The following is a 19,906-nucleotide window of genomic DNA, read 5'->3' as shown; positions in this document are numbered from 1 at the left end:
CCATTTGGACCCGTAACGAGAAATCATTTGAGTAACTACGAATCAAATTCTCTCTTTTACATTGACATTTTTCTTCGCACTTGACCATACAAATCGTTTGTGGCCCTATAGTGTCACACGCATAAACCTTGCAAAGTCGTCTATGCCGCAATCCTTTTCAATTAGCGGTCAGTTTTGCGTTGGTCTCCTGTTCTTGTTGGAAAAAAAAAAACTCAGAATTATTTGGATTGCTTCTTTTCTATATTAAAAAAAAAAACCTTCTTGGAGCTTTTGAGAATATATTCTTTTTTTACACATTCTTTAGTCACTATATTTCTCCCTTCATTTTCAATACTGATCATGAAACACCAAATCCTCAAACGCTCAAAACTTGCAATCCAAATGTGCTTTTAGATTTTGCTCATATGATACAATGATCTAGCAAAAATTTGGTAGACGTACACTCCATACTGCGAATGTAGAATAAAATTTTATATTTTCTTGATTGGATGATGGACTTTGATATTTTCATTGACATTAGAAGCAAGATTTGTAGCTTATTTCAGATTCTGGAAACACAAATTCCGAAATTTGAACTTCGCATGAATATCAAACTAGAGTACCAATACATGTTTTCTAATTTGAAGTTTGAACACAAACTATAAATAAATAGGGATGCATGTTGGCGGACTTGGTCATTGATTTGGCTCCCCCGAGCAAAGTAGCTTTTGTTAGATCGGACTCATGGGAGGCGGGCTTCTCAAAACTATATGTAGGAGCTAATTAAAAAAGAAATTTCCCAAATTTCTCAAAAATGGCAAGATTTTCTGGCTCATGGAATCTAATAAAAAAGAAAGTACTGTTTTTCGATCGAAGACAACATAATTTCATTATATAAATCTCCACTAATAGTACAAAATACATCAAACATGCAACATTAAAATAAAATAAAAAAAAACACCTATGCATGCATTTGATAGGAATCTAACAAATTCTAAATTTTTATATTTTAAATGAAATAGGAATCTATGCATTATTTTGTTTTCTTCACTCTCAAAGTAACACATGTTTAATAGATCTTCGAAAATATTGAAAGACAGAAACGAGACAATTAAGGTACTCACTCGGTATCAATGATAAAAAATAGGTCGGAATTTCTCAAATGAATAATAGGAGAGAATGATGATCCAGATCCACCACAACAACCTAGACTGTAAAATGTCTTTGGGAAACCACCATATGGATCTTTCTAAATCACAAACTTAGTAACTGATGATGATGCTTTGCACCTTCAAAGTATTAATTACTGGAAATTTTTATAATGCAGCCTGAGTTCTTTTTTTTTTTTTTTCTTTTTTTGACCATCCATAATTTGAACTATTGAGTAGTGAGAATATTTATTAACCTAAGATTATATACATATATATATATATTGGAGTAAAACTGATCAGAGAACTATTCCTGCACCGCGCAAGTTAGCAGGAACCACCGTCACGTGCGCATGTTAGCCTCTCCCATCTTGTTAACAGACTCCCACTGGTCGAGTTTTGGTTTGAACGTAATTTAACCTAAGATTATTATCTACTACTGTTCTTTATTATGTCCAAAAATGAGCGTCCAACAATCAATTTGACCAAAGTGGCAAAAATTCGAAGCTTATGTACTATATTGCAACCGATAAAAGTCTGTTATGCAAATTATCAAAACCTTGAGAGTCCCTCAAAAAAATTGTCTTCTCCCCCCCCCCCCCAAAAAAAAGGTTGTGAATGTAAAAGTCATCCAATTGGAATTTTTTTATTTTTCCTATCAGAATGCAGACTCTTGAGAGAGTATTAATTGAAAAATATGCACGGGAAAGTAGAAACACATATGCTGGACCCAAACTCAAATATTCTCCGTGAGCATATTTTTCTAGTTTTCTACTTTTCTTTGCCATACCACATGTATTGACCCGCAGAATGTGGCAAAAATGTGAGCCAGAGTCAAATTGACTAGCAGAGATCCTTGCATTCTGCAGTCAATTCCGGAGAATTGACTGATGTCCAAATCCTCATTTTTCCATTACCTGTCAATTTGGCATTGGCATCTTTTCTCCTTGGAAAATTCGGACTCAGCTCATTACCTTTTCATTTTATTTTTAATTTCTCTATAATACAACGATCCACACCCAAAAACAAGAAAAGTTTATAAGAAGTTTCTTCAGAACAGGCGTATTTTATTCTGCAAAATAAGCAAGCAAACCGAGTTACATAGAGATACAAAGTCCAAGGATTACACTTGTAAAATACTAAAACAGGGTGGGCGGATTGGGGTATAAACTAAAAGGCATAAATATCAGTATTAAGGCCTTCATTCAGCTTCTCTCCATATGATGCTACCAAACCGGGTTAGTGCTTGGGAGCTGATTTTCCGGCCTTAGCCTGAAAGATATTGAAAGAATTGGATCAGCTTAACTTCAAGGTTTTTTTTTTTCAAAAGGATTTTCCTTTTACATCTCTAATTTCAGAGTTCGTATAGTAAATTTCACTTTATTGCGGAATTCAGATAGTTAAATTTATATTTTTTTTTTCAAACATCTCATGTTGTCGGGCAAATCGACAAGGTAATATACTTAATTTATGTGTACCTAAATAGTTGTGGTCATAGTTTAATCTCAATCAATGTGTTTGGGCTACTCCAAAATTATAAAATAAACAACAAAAAAGGGAAATGATGAAAAATTAATGAATATGAAGGGTCAATATAGAGATAGAGGTGACCTTCTTCTTAGGTTCAGACTTTGTGCCAGCCTTCTTGGCAGCTGGTTTGGAGGGAGCGGGGGCTTTGGAAGCCCCATCAGCACTAGTCTTGGCAGTGTCCTTCTTGACCTGCCCAAAGAGCTGAGTGCCCACTGATTTTTCAGCCTTCAATGATGCCATTTTACTTTTATCTCTTTTAAATCACGACAAAGACGGAAAAAAATCTGTAAATATATGTAATGAAGCTTAGGAGATTAATTGGGATGCAGGTGCTGTCCTTTGCATTGAAACCTCGAGCCATTTATACCCCATCCGAAAGAATTCGAATAAAGACTTACAGCTCAAGAAATAGTGGCCAAATGGGAAGAATGGAATAAGTAGATATCTACAAGCAAATGCTTCATCAGAATCAGGTGCTTGTCTCTATTATGTATTTTTCTTATGGTTATGTGGCCCTTTCGGGAGTTAAATTTAGTACTCCAGTCTCAAGCATATCCCGAATATTATTGTCCAAAAGAGATGATATTCTTGATAGATTGATCCCTCAGCACTTGCATTTACAAGTCAGATTATTCCAAGAGCCATCCAACCTGGCTCCCAAGTATTTCTGTATGTTTTTAAAGGGTTTCTAACTTCTTGGCACTGTTATTTCTTTTGTTAGTTTGGGGAATTTGGAAGCTGGTTTAGTTTAATCTTATGTATCTCAAATATTTTTAATGCTTAATCTGATTAGAAACCTTTTTTTTTTTTTTAACGTGGAAGCATATGCAGAAAGCAGGATATTCTCCTCTTCATAGAAATTCAATGAATAACTTCTGTATGTTACAAAAACCCCTCAACGGATACTGCAACATCTTTCTTCAGGCAACACCCCCCCCCCCAAAAAAAAAAAAAAAACCATCAACGGATGTGAGTATCAGGGATGCTTTCTACCTCGAACAAAAACATTATGATATTTTTATCCTACCATCTCATACATTGTTAACAATCCACAATCAGTTACATAGTCTACATCTGCATTCGATTATCCAAAAACAAAAGGAAAAGGAGAGAGATGATTATCATAATGTGAAATTTACCATTCACTTTAAATGAAGATAACCAGGCTTGTGGAAAAACATTTGGAAATCCGAAAATTTGTTGATCCAATCTCTATGCGATCGAAAAAATCTCCCTCTGTTCGCGGGTTGATTATTGTTGTAATTTGTTTGTAATATTTCCACTATCGTGGTTTCCTTGTAATCTTATCCAAAAAATTCTCTACTGGATCCAAAACATACAGTTTTTTGTATGGGTTTTTTGTAATGTGACCATCCAATTGGAATTCATTAGTACGCTTAGATCACATCTATCCTACCAAGCAATTATATATTTCTTTTTTTTTTGGGATAAAAACATCATCATTCGTTAAATCAGTATTAATGGCAGAAATTACATCAAATATTGACAGATACAAACAAATTTGAAAAACAAAACTAGAAATTACAAATATGAAAATGCAATAGAATATTACATCGTGAAGCTCAAAAAATACTTAAAAGATAAAACGCTTATTATTCCATGACTATCTGTATATGCTTCCAACACCATCCACCGCTTGTTTTCTCCCAAACTATTTGCTAATAAACTAATTCAAGTCCAAATATGTTAATGTGAGATCTAATGAGATTGATCTCAAGGATCTCAATATGAGAATAAAAATTTTAGATGAACAACACTTTCTTGATTATTATGCCTCATTGCATTAATATACTTTCCTAATTAAATATTACTTATTTAAAAACTATAATTTGAACTCCATCATGGGCACTATAGTAGCATCATAGACACGGTAAAAGTTACAAAAATATTTAAAACTCTCTGTACTTGTCTGAGATTTTAGAGATTGGCATAAGTATCCAAAATTTAGTAGATGGTGATACTTAAAACTTAGAGGTAAGGCGATGGACTAGTAAATTAATAATGGGCTTAGACAATAAGCAGTTAGTAAGAGTGTGCAATTTTGAAAATCACTACGTTAGAAATTTTCTTATTTTACTTGAGTAAAAATTAATTATCAGCATTTATTGCAGATTAATTACATGCCGTTAATTATCAGGAGCTTGCGCATCATGTGAACGGATGACACGGTGATTATGATTAATGTATTTTTTTTCCCCCCTTCAATTGATAGTTTGCCACAAATTAATTAGGAGAATAACCTAAAACTGTCAAAACGCATAATTGGCTACATCATATGCTCCCATTTAATGAATCATCTAATGACAGTTTTCAACAGAGAAGAATTGACAAAGTGAGGAGTAAAATGAGATGGCCCTTTTGACTTTTTTCTTTGGCATACCTGGTAGCTTATTAGTTTGGCAAAGGTTTCTGAAAAAGAGAACTTAAAGAAATATTTGTTGATAAAATCATTCCAGAGTTCTTGATTTCTGCATAATTTAATTTTAATAAACGAATTCTCACATTTTTATAAACCTTGATGTCTATGTATTTTTGTCCAAGCAAAATGGAGTTTTGGAATGGTAAATTTGATACTAAGATAACCAATGCTATCTTGGGTGATCCAGGATCTCATTTTACATTTTTTTTTCCCCATAGCATCCCAAATGGATATTTGCACCGATTGTGTTCCACTTTTCATATTATTTGGTTTCCAAATATTCCTTGTGGATTTTGGTTCAGAATTAAGGGGGGACTCTTATGCGTAGCCAAAGATCTAAGTGAATAACTGCCTTGTCAGGGAAATTTGCCAAGTCAAATTGCAAAGCGAGTTTAGCTGCAGTTTTGCCAAACTCTCTCTTTCTGAGAAACTAAACTCATGGTAAATTTCTGCGCCTTGTGGCTCTGAAAGTAGCCCACTTGACCAATTGATTAAGGTATTAGCATGAAAGTTGATTAACGTTTTGATGTTCTATACAAATGAAGGCCACATGATATAGCTTCCCCACCCCCTCCCCAAAAAAAATCCCCCAAAACAAAACAGTGAATCTGTCATTCTTTAGCCAATTTTTACTACTTATATCCCACCTTGGGAGGATGAGAATTAAGCTAGTAGTATTGACCTAACTGGTTTTCCAAGCATTTACAGTCTGATAATCGACCTTTTTCGCTCACAATTCTTCTCAGGAATGATAGATTGTTAGCTTAAACTGCAAGATTAATATCGTAATAAGATTTATATGTGATTATTAGGCCAAGCTAGGAAGGGAAAAGTTACATAGATGGATTACAATCCAGCGGTGGTATAACTTCGGTAAACTAAGGGACAGCCGGGAACAGGCAAAACCTTAACTGACTGTCATAGTGTCATACTTACTATATTACAATATTTGTAACAGCAAGTCAATCATCCTTGTTCTTAGTTCTTTGCTGCAGCTGACTTGCCACCTGATGCCTAGAAAAACCAAAGTAAATTATTTTGAGTTCAATTTTGCACGAAGATCATCTGACATTCGACAAAATTTAAGCAGGGAAGCATGTATCAGCTTAATAATACTAGTACCTTTTTCCTTGGCTCCCGAGGCTTCTGCTCGGTCTTCTTAGGGGCTGGTTTGGAGGCTGGAGCTTTGGCAGGCTCTTTCTTAACCTGCCCAGGCGGTGGCTGTGCTTGAGAACCAGCTGGTTTCTCAATCTTAATCGATGCCATCTTTAGAAGTTAGCTTTCTAACTGTTGTAAAGCACTTCTAATTCGGAGGCCTCATTTTAATCTTTCAATCAACACCGGTATATATAGATCATTCCAGTCATCCAAAGAAATGGTATAACTGAAGTTGAGGCCTACTGAATAATTGCGCAAAGAGCTTGCATCAGATGCTTTTAGCATAAGTCTGACAAGGAGAGGTTATTCTGTAACTAGCTTTCAAGTTTGCATGCCAGTTATTATGGTGCAAAAAATCAAACAACTGTCATGAACTAAATTGAAGAATGACTAACTCAGATTCTTCAAGGGCTGTTTTCATTGCTGATACTTAGCTTAATTTCTCACATATGGAATAAGTTCTTGAAATTTAAATTTCATATTCCCAGAGTCAGCATAAGAATACCAGTCTTAACTCTCAACGTTATCCTGAGCCTAGTTGCCTCAGATTCTCAAGAGATGTGACATCTGCAGAATAGACTACTACTGTCATAAAGAATTTGCCTTTGGTAATTTTTTGCCAAGGCCCATGCGGCAAATGCTGAAGCTGCCAGCACAACAATTCCTGTTACGAATATTTTATCTTTTCGCAAGATATTAATATTTCATTGCTTAAATTATTTGCCTTCACAAAAATCATGTAGGAGAGCATAATCATCGCCCCCTAATTTGGTTTCCGAGCTGTTATCGACCTCTTGAAATTAGATAGCTGGGCTGCCATACTTGAACGTCGAGAATTAAGCTGATTAGTCAAAGCTGACATTTCTCAAAGAATTAATAGCAATGGTGATCACAAGCATCAGTCTAATTCAGGAAACATTAATCTGCAACTTGGAACATTGTGAGATGGTAAAATGATATTTTATAATTAACCATCTTCCCCTACTAAAGAAGGAAATGAAGATAAAGTTGCTCTCCTCTTGACAGTTTCTCTTAATTTTTGTTACTTCATGTACAAAATGACAGAGTTGTAGTTCTGAGAACAGTCGTGGAATGCATATGTCAGCAGCAAGTTGAGCAACCTATTCCATTACTGCTCTGTAATGTAATCCCCAGACCACAATGCGAGTTGGCTATTATTGTTTTCATGTTAAAAGTTTCCAAGAATTTCTCTGCATTGTATGATTCGTTGAGAAAAATTATGACCAAGTCAGCAATGATGCAATTTTAGAATCTATAGCATTTTCAGGCTCTGCAAGTGGGAAAAAGCTGAGCAGCATTGTAGTTTTATGTAGAATTTTATGATACATGATACAGTTTGGAATCACATTTCCTGCTCTGATATTCTTATTTTTGTTATATGGTTTAAATGGTTCATATTCCCCACAAAAGTAAAACTTTTTGAACATGTGGACGCTTTTGGAGCATGCCATTTGTTACATGATCCTGAAAAAGGACAAGTTCAATTTATGTAATTCAGAATCTCAATTTACTATTTGAAGTTGAGTTTCGATTGTTAGGGCAACAGACTAATGCTGGAACATATGAATCAGCCTTGGTGGCCTAAGAATACAAATATCAGATTGACCTTCCCCTATTACAGTCAGTGAGGTTGTCTCAACCTCAAAGCTATGTATGCCAATAGCCTATATCCAATTAACATTACAGCCAAAGCAGCCACATCCATGCCCAAATTCTCAATACCTAGAAACTTGATTGCTGGATTATCCATTACTCTGCAGTGAACACCTACACCACATTGATAAAGCTCATTGTTTGAGTACTGGACTGCCAAAAGAAGCTTGTAAGAGTAGTGACTAAACGAAATGTACTTCAGCCAAGCAATGAAAGGTGGAATATGCCGGATGTAATAACCACTGGCTAGTAGGAAAACAAGCATCATCACAGAAGACAAGGTAGTGGCCTGTTTCAAATCCATTAGAATGGCACCAAGTGCTAGGCCAAATCCTTGTGAAACCAGCACATTGAAAAGAATGATCAGAAGCGTCAACACAAAAGTAACAAGTGAAGGCTTGAGGCCGCTCATCCAGTAACTCACGATTACAAATATAGTTGGAAGTACAAGCTCCATTGGTAAGTCACCAACAGTCCTAGCAAAATAATATGAGGAAAGGCGATACATGCCAGAGGAGCGTTCTCTTGTTAGCATTGGCTGCTCTTGTGGAAATGCAAATACAGCGTTGAACATAGGGAAGAATCCCCAGAAGATCGAGAAGAAAAATAGAAGTCCAACCTGAAATTGATTAGTTAAGATTAGGAACAGGGAAATTTTTTTTTAACAATTGCAATTGCTATAAAATCAAGAAAGTTTGGCATTTCAGCTAATCTAGTAACCTTTTGAGATAGACTTTTAGGCCACTTGAACTCAATGTGTGGAATTGCTTATGATGACTCCATAACATAAAGCATCAACAAGAGTAAAAGTACCTGATCTTGTATGTGGATAGTACCAGAATGCCACCAAAGGAGTCCTGAAAGAATTGAAACAGACATGACTTGAAAAATTCTTAGTCCTGAATAAGATTCATGCTTTCTTTCTTTAAGGCCTCTGCTCAGAAGCACTTTGAATTGTAACCACCATGTCGTGGTCCATTGATTCTCAGAACCTGCAAGAGTTTAGTTTGTGTCAGTTATTGCTTGCAAAAAAATAAAATAAAATTGATTTTCCTGTTATAAGGCCATTTTCCATACTTTTTGATCCTGTTGCTCCCCTTGAATTAACTGGATCCTGAGATCTTCTTTGGATTTCATCCTTCAGAGAAGGATATAGGTTCTTCTTGTAAGAGGATACTAGGAACTGTCTAATTGAACTCTTTTCATCATGGTGATCTGGTCTTCCTGGAAACTGTGTTCGATCATCCTGTCTTGTACCCAGAACCACACCTTCAATACCACATATTTTGCAGTAAATGAGTGAACAGAAAATTTGTTGTTCACATTCATCACAATCATGAAAATTCTTTTCTTCTGTAAATTTACTGCTGAAGTTTCATACGATTTTGTTGACGGACTAAAAAAATTGAAGGACATACTTATTATCTGGAAGCTCAGTCCTATGAAGTTGAGTTTATTGACGGACTGAAAAGACAGATTTTTATCTGGAAGCTCATTCCTTGAAGTCGAAATACTTAGTCTAAAAGTGAATGCTGGAGAACTTACAATACCAATACCAACAAAGATTTTTCACCCTTAATCATTGAATAAGCGATCGCCATTAATCATTGAATTTAGGACCATGTCTTAAAAGCTATCAGATTGATTTGAGGTAATTATCTTAATCAACTACAGAACAAGTTACAGAAGCAAGGGAAGGAAAAATCCTCATGTACATCACCACGCATTTTTTTTTCAGTATACTTTCTTGGTGGCTCATAAAGAAAGGAAACAGATTTTAAGAATATGTTGGGCCAGCATTGGCTGGTGACGTACGAATAGATCTTTTGCCAATTAAACAACCAACATGGATTCGTAAGATAGATTTAGGGTCCAGTTATCTGCGAATTTCCGGGGAATATGTTCTAATATGATGTACCATCTTCAACTTTCAAGAGATGGTGTCAAAAAGCAAGGCCCCTGTCCGAGGCAGCCAATAAAGCAGATATAATAGCTGGAACTAATTTTTATTGATTCATGAAACTTATTAGACTGTAGGGCTTTTCACTGGAAAAGAGAGTTAAAAATTGGATTGACAGAAATTGTTTTACCTACAAAAATAAAAGCTGTACTGCTAAAGGCCCAAATAATTCTGCTTGATTCCAAATTTGTGGGTTTGAAAATCTTGGCAGAAGATTTCAACAGCAGGAACAGGATATCCTTTCCCATAGAACATTATGAACCACGCACAGATAACAAATATGTCAAACACGCATTGATTGCGCGATCCATGTCATAAGTTTTTTGGCCTAATTAACCTGAAACTGACTTGATTTAATGAATATCGAACATTAGTTTCCTTGATATAAGCAATTGATTGATGTGGAAAACGATTAGACACTATTGGACAATTTTGAGGTTGATGGATTTTATTCGATGGTTCTCATTTCCCAGAACTTGAGCCCACTCTTTTGAGAAGCCAACTGTAAGATTTCAAGTCCCATTAATTATGCTCAATTTGGGGATACACAATGCATCAGTTAACAGTAAAGCAGACATGAATCATCAATTCTGGTACGCTCTCATAGTGCTATTGTTAAGGACAGAACATGGGTAGCAAGAATGCAGTTCAGGGAACTAATGTAACTGTAGCATTGATAACTACGTTAATAGTACTTTGTATCTCTTCAGACTTAAAATTCTTACTGAATCATGTTCAATGAGAAGCAAATTAAGGTAACTAGATTCAAGAAGAAATGGTGTACCGTTAGCAAGATCAAGGAGAAAATCAGCTGGATTGACGAAATTGAAGCCAGGCATATAGCCAATTGAGGCGAAATACTCCATCACAAGACTAGCACTGCCGCTATAAATTGGATAACCTTCTGATAGAACCAACACCTTATCAAACATTGTGTACATCCTACTTGACGGTTGGTGAAGTGTTGTAATCACAGTCCGGCCACCTCTTGCTAGCCACCTCAAAGTTGCAATAATTCGCTGAGCTGTAGTCGAATCAAGGCCAGAAGTTGGTTCGTCAAGCAATAATAAACTAGGATTCACTAGCATTTCTTGGCCAATAGTGACCCTTTTTCTCTCACCACCAGATACGCCTCTCAAAAGAGGGCCACCAATCATACTATTTCGGCATCTAGTTAATCCTAGTTCCATGATAATCAACTCAACCTGCTCAATCTTCTCATTTCTGGAGAGCTTATTTGGTAGCCTCAGAAAAGCGGTATATGTCAATGTCTCCAACACTGTCAGGTGAGCATATAAAACATCATCTTGTGAAACGAAACCTGTTTTCCGCTTCATTGAGCTTGAAAAAGGAAGTCCATTGTATGTAATGGTGCCTGAGACTTTGCCAGATAACCTTCCAGCCAGGGCTGTCAGGAGTGTTGTTTTACCACTACCTGACGGACCTAGCATGGCTAGCAACTCACCAGGCCGAACAATTCCACTGACACCATTCAGGATAGCGCGAGTTGGCTTTGGATGAGATGAAGAAAAACAACCACCTCCAGTCCCTCTCAAACTTAAAGTGTAAGCCACATCTTCAAACTGCAAAATTAGCATATTCATAAAAAGGGATCAAAATAATTCACGTATAATCGGTATAAACGCCAACATACTTTCATTTCGGCATGTGAACAGAATAATTCTCAATTCAGGTCAAATTACATGCAAGAAAATCTCCTAGGACCATGCCATGTTGAGTTATACAATAGATTCTTTGTCTAGGATACCTTGAGTGTCACAGGTCGTAGTGATTGACGAAGGATCGAATATCGAACAGGGCTTATTTGGTTCTCATCAGGGCTTTGATTTACATTGGTTGCTGAATTCAGGGGCTCAACATGGACTGAATTGTTTTCTGTCCGGCTACATTTGATCATGTTACTAGCTGGACCTGCACAACCAGCCATGCTAGCAGAACTGTTTTTTTGCTCAGGAGGCATCATTTCAGGATTGGAAAAGACTGGAGTAAATGAATGGCTGGAAAATGAACAAGATCAAGAACAAGAGAAATTGAATGCTGGTGGATCAAGGGCTTCAAATGGTCTAAAATGATCAGGAAGGAGGAAGATCACATGCAGGGAAAGAGCAAGTCTGTGGGGGAGCTATAAATTTAAAAGCGAAGAATGCACGGGAAAGAGTTGGCTTCGGGTTGGGTGATGATATAGCCGTAAGTAAGCGCTATGAGAGGATCACTAAGCTGCGGCCTAGAGAACCTAGAAAGAGTTAAAAGGGAGTCTAGGAGTGATGTATTGATTGATTGTTACCAACAATATCATTTTCCACTTTATTTGTATGCATGATCATATGCATCCACTTATTAATCTTTGTGGCCAACTGTTAATATTGTGTGGTAGTAGTTGAATTTAGGGTAAAATCCAATTTTAGTCCCCACTCATGTCTTCTTCTCACATTCTCCTAGCTAATAATTAATTAGATCCTTTCAAGTGTGAAATTGTAGGGATTTTTTCTAACTAGTGTCCCTAAGGCTTTGGTTATTACACGTACTTATTCAAATGTAGTCCACAAACCTTCACCTTTTAAATAAAGACAGTTTCTTGAATTTCTTTTTTCAAGAAAGCTAATATCTTTAATTTCATTTAATTAGCACCTTCAGGAATATGTCCTTAGGTGAGCTGGCTACCATATAAAATAGATAATGCAGTTTTGACTGTAAGTGAAAAGAGTTGATCTAGAGGTAGGTTTCTCTCCCTCTAATGTCCTATAACCAAATTGGACCCTTTCTTAACATAGGTTAGAGTACGCCCTCTCTTAATATATTTTCGCTGATTGTGCAAGGAAAAAAAATAAAAACTTAACTAATGCCTTAAACGTACTGCCTAGATAAATCATTTGCCCCTGAGACAGTTTCTTGACTAGTATCCCTAAGGCATTGGTTGTTACTCACTTGTTCAACATATACTTTCATCTTTTAACTGCCCCTTTTGAGACAGTTTCTTGATATTATTTTTTTTTCCTGGAAAACTAACAATTGGAGTGTCACTTAAGAGCAATCATTAGAAAAATCCTTAATCATATCTCATAGCTCGATTTTTAAATTATTTTTATTAAGAACATATTAGCAAGCATTTATATAACTGTACACGTCCGTTGCCAATTTAAACTAGCAGTATTTGTCAAACTAGCATAAGTCTCTCTCTCAAACGTAAACTATCGTCACCCGGGTCGGCGGCTACTAAATGCGTCAAAAAAATAAAAAAAAAAATACATCAAACTTATTTTCACGAACAATATCAGCCTGACTCATTAAGAGTTGGAAAACTGTTGAGTACTGGGTTTTAAAAAGAAAAAAGAAAAAGAATTTCTTATATAAGATTCTCTTTTGAAGCTTTGTTGTTTGTGTATCGGCAATTATGGAGTCTAATTGTTGGTGGTTCAGATCGAATTAACTTAACATGATTTGAGTCGTTTATTTTAAATTTTTGTTTCAAAAAAAAAAGAAGTAAGTATGTTGTATCAAAATTGATAATCCAAATGAATATCTGATAAATTATCTAAGGAGAACAAGATAAATTATAAGAATTAGCAGTAAGTTTTGGAGAATTCAAATTGGAAAGCAAACAAAATGAATTTATTTTCTGAAATCCGTTGACCAGTGGGAAGGCACTGTATTCTGAGCTAGTTATGTCTTAACTTTATTGGTTAAGGACCTACAAAATAAGATCTTTATACTAATTTTTGCCACAAAGTGATATGCTGATGCTGCAAGATTACGAGTCACTGCCTTTTTTGGAATGCATGACCAATGAAATTTATACAGCAAAAAGAGGCGTTTAAGATTTTTATGATGGTTGAACCTAAATAGTAGTATATGGTATTGTTGCATGGAAATAAATATTCCGAGGTCACCCTGTGGAAACTGTATATTCCAGGACTAAAACACGTAAATGATGGCCGCATCAACTTTTACAGTGAATAAACTGGTAATGTAAATAATAGTGCCAATTTAACCCTATGCCACAGTTAATGACCAAAATAATTATCATTTTGATGCATTTCTTGCCGACATTAATGACTTGATGGCAGATTCTTCTTGTAGATGAAGCGATTATTGTCAGAAATGGTTGTTGGGATGATGATATTGTGGTTGATTTGGGTGCAATTTCCAGAGAAAGAGTATTCCCATTTTTGGTCGAATATTCACTCCAGGAGAAGGTAATTCGTTGCCAGGTTGCCTGCAAAGAAACCACGTGGTGCAGTCCTATTTCAAAATTCTCTCCTGTTATTCTGCGTTTAATTAAAGGTTACTTCTTCAGTTGCGTGAATTTCATTACAAAATGGAAATGGATATTTTTTCCTTTGGAATTCTTTTTTTTTTTTTTGGTGGATTGAGGATGTGTACGTTTAGGACAAATTTCTGCCATACACTTTAGTTATGCGAGGAAAGAAAAGGAGGGGAAAGGTGAGCTTTAAGGATCAGGGAGATTTGAAATCAAGATCTCAAATTCATAACTAAAGTATTTATTTTTCAGCTCGATGATTACAAAACATCAGAAAGGGGTACATGGATATGTGATAAGATCTTCAAGCAACGATAATGTACTGCATGCTACAATCATCATGCACTAGATTTTGAACAGGAAGAGATCTGAAACCAACCCAATACTGTATGTTGATTGTCTTTCTTTCTATCACTTTTTCATTGCTAGCTTTTTCACTCGAGGGTTTTGAGAGGGCATATGGTGCCTCCTCTTTTGAGGAGTTTCCAAGGGAAAAGAGAAGCGCGTTTGTTCCTCGTGGCTCTTCTAGGTGGCAAGTGTCCATTCCTGGGTTAAGATAGTGGCTGAGAATGAGATTATGTGTGGTCTTTCTTTATAAAGGCTTTGTTGAAGAAGGTGGTGTCACGATCATTGAAAAGTCTTGCTTTTCTATGGGATCATCTAGCAGCTGTCAATATTCGTGCTGCTACGTAATTATCTTGCCAAATGCCAACGTAGTACTACAGTATGCGATCGTCCGGCAAAAACATTTGGAACAAAGTTTTTGTTGTACCAGTAATTAGAACACAGCCTTCGAAACGTAAATTTATCTGCCTTTATTTACCCAAAGAGGAAGACATTGTGACTTCTAATAAGGAAACTTTGTGCATGGTGTCATAATTAAGAATATTACTAATACCGAGCAGGCAGTGACTTCTAAGTTTTAAGGTTCAACACTATTACCGATAACAATTTGGAAGTAGATAGATATCTGGTAATAACAAATTAACAGCTCAAACTTTATTAGGCTAATGCTACTTGGGAAGCAAGTGAAGTCTAGGCTTTGATTGAGAATATGTAGGAGTAATAACAACTCAAACTTTATTAGGCGGCTAACACGTAGGACTAATTCAGTCCTGAGGTGAGGTGTAACCGTGTAAGTAAGTTGATTGAGAATCTTGAAGAGTTCAAAACATTTTGATAAACATCTCTTATCCTTACTTAACATGGATAAGAGCTTTCCCACGTTTAGAAAAAGCAGAGTCGGAGTTATTTGTTTTCAACATAAAAGGATCAACACTTTACTTCATATCCATGCATCGAAGGCTGCGCGACCATATAATCCTTCATATTTGGACAATATTCACCAGAAAAGTTGATTATACTGCCTAGAATTGAATTACGGGAGCCTATGACAACGTCTTAATCCTTAATCAGGATAACCATTACAAACGATTGCCACATTTTTGCGTTTGCTCAGTACGTGTCAAGCTTGGATGATGTTTAGTTCACTTTTTATGCGTCATTTTGAGGATACAGAGACACAAAGATACATTTCTCTCCCTGGATATTATCATTGTTCTTTCACCTTCCATTGCTGTTAATCCTACGTAGCTTGATCCCAACTTTATGCAATTAATTTCGTGGCCCTCCACAATCCGTAAAACGGTTGTCTCTGCAAGCTGCATGTAGTACGTGGAGATTCTTTGTTGCAGTAGGTAGCATGACTTTAAATGCATGTATATCACACTAATAACTTGAAGTAATTGCAATTTCTAGTATAATGTCCACATTTAAAGAAATTGTTAGCTCAATGCAAACTGGAAACTCAAATATATGTCCTTTGTTTTGGGAATTACACCTAATTCATAACACCACATCAAGTTTTTAGGTGTTAACAAACGATAAGGGCTTGCAAGCCCTCTTATCTTCTTTCTTCCCCAACTTTCTTTTTGTTTCTTTTTGTCTAAGTTTTAATAGGTCTCGAAATGGTTCAAGGTTCGAAGTCCGGTTCTCAACCAAGTGAAGGGTGAAATCCCGTCCGGTGGATAATTTTTAATGTGTTCTGGTGCTAAACTAAGGTTTCAACTTTCATTGATCATGGCAATGGTCCTAGGAAATTAGTATATAGATGAACAAATGAGATTTGCTGCTGTCTTGTTATATAAAACTAGACGTTCTTTCGATTTCTATCGCATGTATCACCTATGATAGATGTTGGAAAAAGATTCACGTTTATTTGAGAAAGGCTCTAAAATAGTACTAGGTTAAGATTAAAGGTTGTGTAGTTAATGATAGCTTCAACCACCGCAGTGACACCACAACCTTTTCGAATGATCCTTGCATATGTGTAAGAAATCTGATTCTTATGGAGTTAATGTGAGTAATATTTATTGCGATGGTTGGAAAGGTGAATTGTCATTTTCTTCCTAATCAAGATATGGAACCTTTGATTATGCAAAAGTTGAAAAAATGCAAAGCTTTTTTCTACGTAGTGGAGATTAAATTATTGTTTAGAAACTTTGGTTGGTACAAGTGGCAAAGAAGTCACAATTTATTGCTTCTCGACTTGATCTACCGTTCTTACTCATCTTTCTTGGCACATTAAACCAAGGATAAAACATTTGTACACTGATAGTATATATTCCCTTCGTCCCACTTTGATAGTCTTATTTTTCTTTTTCGTCTGTCACAAATTATAGTCTACTTTCCAATTGAAGAATATAGGTATCTTTTAATTTCTGTAAAATACCCTTATTCAATATAAGTTGTTATTACTATAAATGTTATTTAATATAGATTGTTAGTATTGAATATAATCTACCCCATTTAATGCATTTAAATTTTTCAAAACATATTGATATATGAAAAGCCAACTTTATTTAATGTAAGGGTATTTTAGAAAAAAAGCAATCTAAATTTGTTTTTCCAATAAATTTAACTACTTTTTCTTAAACTGTGTGAAAAGAAACTAAAACTATCAAAATAGGACAGAGGGAGTATATTAGTAGGGTTAGATGTATGATATATGTATAAAATTTTACATTTATGTCACGCATTCAAATTCACTAGCATATACACTGTCAATATAGAAAAAATTAATTCTTAAAAGAAACTTCTTTATTATTGTTTAGCAATTTTTTGGTCAAATTGATGTCTTATACTTTTCATTTTTAGTTTGAATATTGTATTTGGTAATTTGTGGTAGTATTTGTTCTTGTTTATCAAATCATGTGAACTATAAATAGAATATGTTACTATTATCTTCAGCTAGGAAGAGAAGAGTCAAGATGTGAAATTCTTGTTCTTATATGTGATTAATAATATAATGTTAATTTTATTTCTCTTCTCCCATGCATACTTTTATGTTTGTAAATTATCCTCCTCTTATGTGTTAGAGTGTGTTATTGATCTCCTCACTCTTATAATTTTTAGATTCCACAATCCTCTCAGGTATAGAAAATCTTTGCATAAAACTAATAAAAGGGGTTAAATTCACAATCTTTTCCTACTAAATTCACACTCCATGTGCTCAATGGACAATAATACTTTCATCTATTCAATTTATTTGATTCTTCTTATAGTTCCAAGCAAAAAAGAGGGGAAAATGTTCCCATTTAGAAGAGAATATTTTCAAACACTTTACAAGTGCTTAAGAATATTAATTTTTAACTCAAAATTTAATTTAGCAATTGAGATTTTTTTAATTACAAATGAGTATACAAATAGCAATATCTGCACATTTCAAGTCTCTAAAATTAAAATCTCAATAATTTTCTAGATAAAACTTGCAATCATAATAAATTTTTCACAAATATCTATTATTTGATTATGTGTAAATTAGTATTAAAAACAATTCAACAAAATAAAGGTAGTAGGCTCATAAAAGAAAAGAAGGAAAAATTTTTAAGTAACTTCAAAGAAATATAAATATTGGAATTATATAAACAAAAAAGAAATTTCTCTATAGAACTAGCATAAAGACTAGTGTATATAATTTTTTTCTTTAGCAAAAATATTATTGTTCCTACTTTCATTATGCGGAAATATAATTTAAATGCTACAAAAAGTTTTAGTTTATTGTATAAAAACTAAGGGCATTAATGCCTAATAAATGTATAGGGTGTTGATTTAGTATGAAGCGGTGCGAATTTAACCGCTCAAAACTAATTTAAAAATAGTAGTATGCAAGTTTTTGATATCGTAATACTATGGACTTTCAACTAATTCTTCTTAAAATGAAGAGTTGATTAAAAATTACCCTAGGATAGTGTAAGACTCTATTCAGATTTGGTTGTACTAGTTTGGCACTTGTTCTGCAATTTGCTGGTGTACATTTCTTGCTATAAATGAAAGTGATATTTTACGTAAAAATAATAAAAACAACAATTAATCACCCTAGGATTGATAATGGATTACTGCATGGAAAAGCAACCACAGAAGCGACTTGAGCTTTCGCAACTTTGAATTAAACCATCCTACTCACGAAAATAACCATGCGCGCAGAGAAAATGCGTAGTTGAAAACCTTGCGAGGAAGTATGAACTGCAACTAAAGGTGAAAACATGCGGGAGTTCTTGTCAAACATGCGGAGGAACATGTTTCCTGTTAGTTTCTTCGAAATTGCATTCCACACCAGCATCCACCCTTTGCTTTGTCTCCTAGTAGTACCATGATCGATCTTGCATCATCAACACTTACAGGTAACTAGCAAAGTTCGTTGATCATCGTTTTCCTTGAAATTGAATGGCCAACAGGATTTAAAGATTCATTTGTCTACTCCTCAAATGAAGTGCTTGCCTTGTTACCGCCTTGATCGAGTCTCCTACGTACATGCATGAGATGGTTACAAACATTCCAACCTTTCCAACATTGACAAAAACTAAATCAGACCAAATTTGTCACGTTAAAGAAATTAAATAGACAAAAGTGGCACGACCTTTTTTCCTACGGCGGCCAGTTACAAGAGTTTGCATCTCCCATTTTGCTATTAGCGTTGGCAAATATTGACATGGATTTGTTAATTCACTTCCGTCCGACAATTGTCTGTCCCCGGGTCATTGGACATTACTTGCTAATTCAAATTCACTTTACGGGAAGGTGGACAAAGTTTCTTTTGCTTTGTGAAAAGGATGTCAACATAAATATCCCACATGTAGGAGTCCCATCTTTCCAAAAGTTACCTTGTATGTGGTGCAGTCAATAGTCATCGTGTGCCTTGGAGTGATTAACCAAAATACGTAGTTGATGTTAATCTTATGCAGAGTCCAATTACTATTCTTTTTAAGATAGTATATATAACTCTTACAATAAGTCATAGCAGTGACGGATTTAGGTGGGGGCACTGTATCCCTTAAATTCCTATAATACCTGTAGAATTTTGATCTAATTTTAAATGTGCCTCCAGAGTTTTTTTACGAAAGAAGTGAAAGAATTACATGGTCTTCTAAATTGGTTCATGAATTAATATTCTAAAAGGATACGTGGGCCACAAAATTCCATTTAAAGTAAGCTAAGAAAAGGCTTTTCATTCGAAAAAAAGTAGGTAAAAAATTTTAATGTTATTTTTGTCCCCATTGAAAGTTTTTTCTGGCTTCGTGACTGAGTCATAATGGACCTTTGATTCATGAGTATTACGATAGTGCAGAATACAGTAATGTATGAAATGAATCATCATTAGGAACCATCAATACTACATTATTTATTTACCATTAGGAGATATCAATAGTACATTGAACCAGTATCAATTTTACTCTTTC

At 35.0% G+C, this 19,906-nt stretch overlaps 1 protein-coding gene and 1 long non-coding RNA gene across 2 annotated transcripts; both read right to left on the bottom strand.

The window, feature by feature from the left end:
• Positions 1 to 5,874: 5,874 nt before the first annotated feature.
• On the bottom strand, positions 5,875 to 6,435 carry LOC113753209. The gene is made up of 2 exons (XR_003464998.1): positions 6,220 to 6,435; positions 5,875 to 6,111 (listed from the first exon to the last, which is right to left on the bottom strand). It is a non-coding gene; the product is annotated as an uncharacterized LOC113753209 (long non-coding RNA).
• Positions 6,436 to 7,787: 1,352 nt separating this feature from the next.
• On the bottom strand, positions 7,788 to 12,140 carry LOC113753677 (ABC transporter G family member 21). The gene is made up of 5 exons (XM_027297897.1): positions 11,658 to 12,140; positions 10,674 to 11,472; positions 9,007 to 9,198; positions 8,743 to 8,921; positions 7,788 to 8,548 (listed from the first exon to the last, which is right to left on the bottom strand). The coding sequence occupies exons 1-5, from the start codon at positions 11,871 to 11,873 to the stop codon at positions 7,898 to 7,900; spliced, it is 2,037 nt and encodes a 678-aa protein (XP_027153698.1). The 5' UTR covers positions 11,874 to 12,140; the 3' UTR covers positions 7,788 to 7,897.
• Positions 12,141 to 19,906: the final 7,766 nt, after the last annotated feature.

This window comes from Coffea eugenioides, chromosome 11, assembly GCF_003713205.1.
Source record: "Coffea eugenioides isolate CCC68of chromosome 11, Ceug_1.0, whole genome shotgun sequence".
NCBI classification, from domain to species: domain Eukaryota; kingdom Viridiplantae; phylum Streptophyta; class Magnoliopsida; order Gentianales; family Rubiaceae; genus Coffea; species Coffea eugenioides.
The sequence above is the reverse complement of the archived record's forward strand: the minus strand, read 5'-3'. Positions and strand labels throughout refer to the sequence as shown.

Excerpts from the sequence above, each read along its gene's own strand:
- LOC113753677 (XM_027297897.1), bottom strand. The coding sequence starts at position 11,873 with ATGATGCCTCCTGAGCAAAAAAACAGTTCTGCTAGCATGGCTGGTTGT. Across the intron at positions 9,199-10,673 it reads TCTCCTTGATCTTGCTAACG|GTGTGGTTCTGGGTACAAGA; the intron begins GTACACCATTTC and ends GTGGTATTGAAG. Across the intron at positions 8,549-8,742 it reads CTATCCACATACAAGATCAG|GTTGGACTTCTATTTTTCTT; the intron begins GTACTTTTACTC and ends AATCAATTTCAG.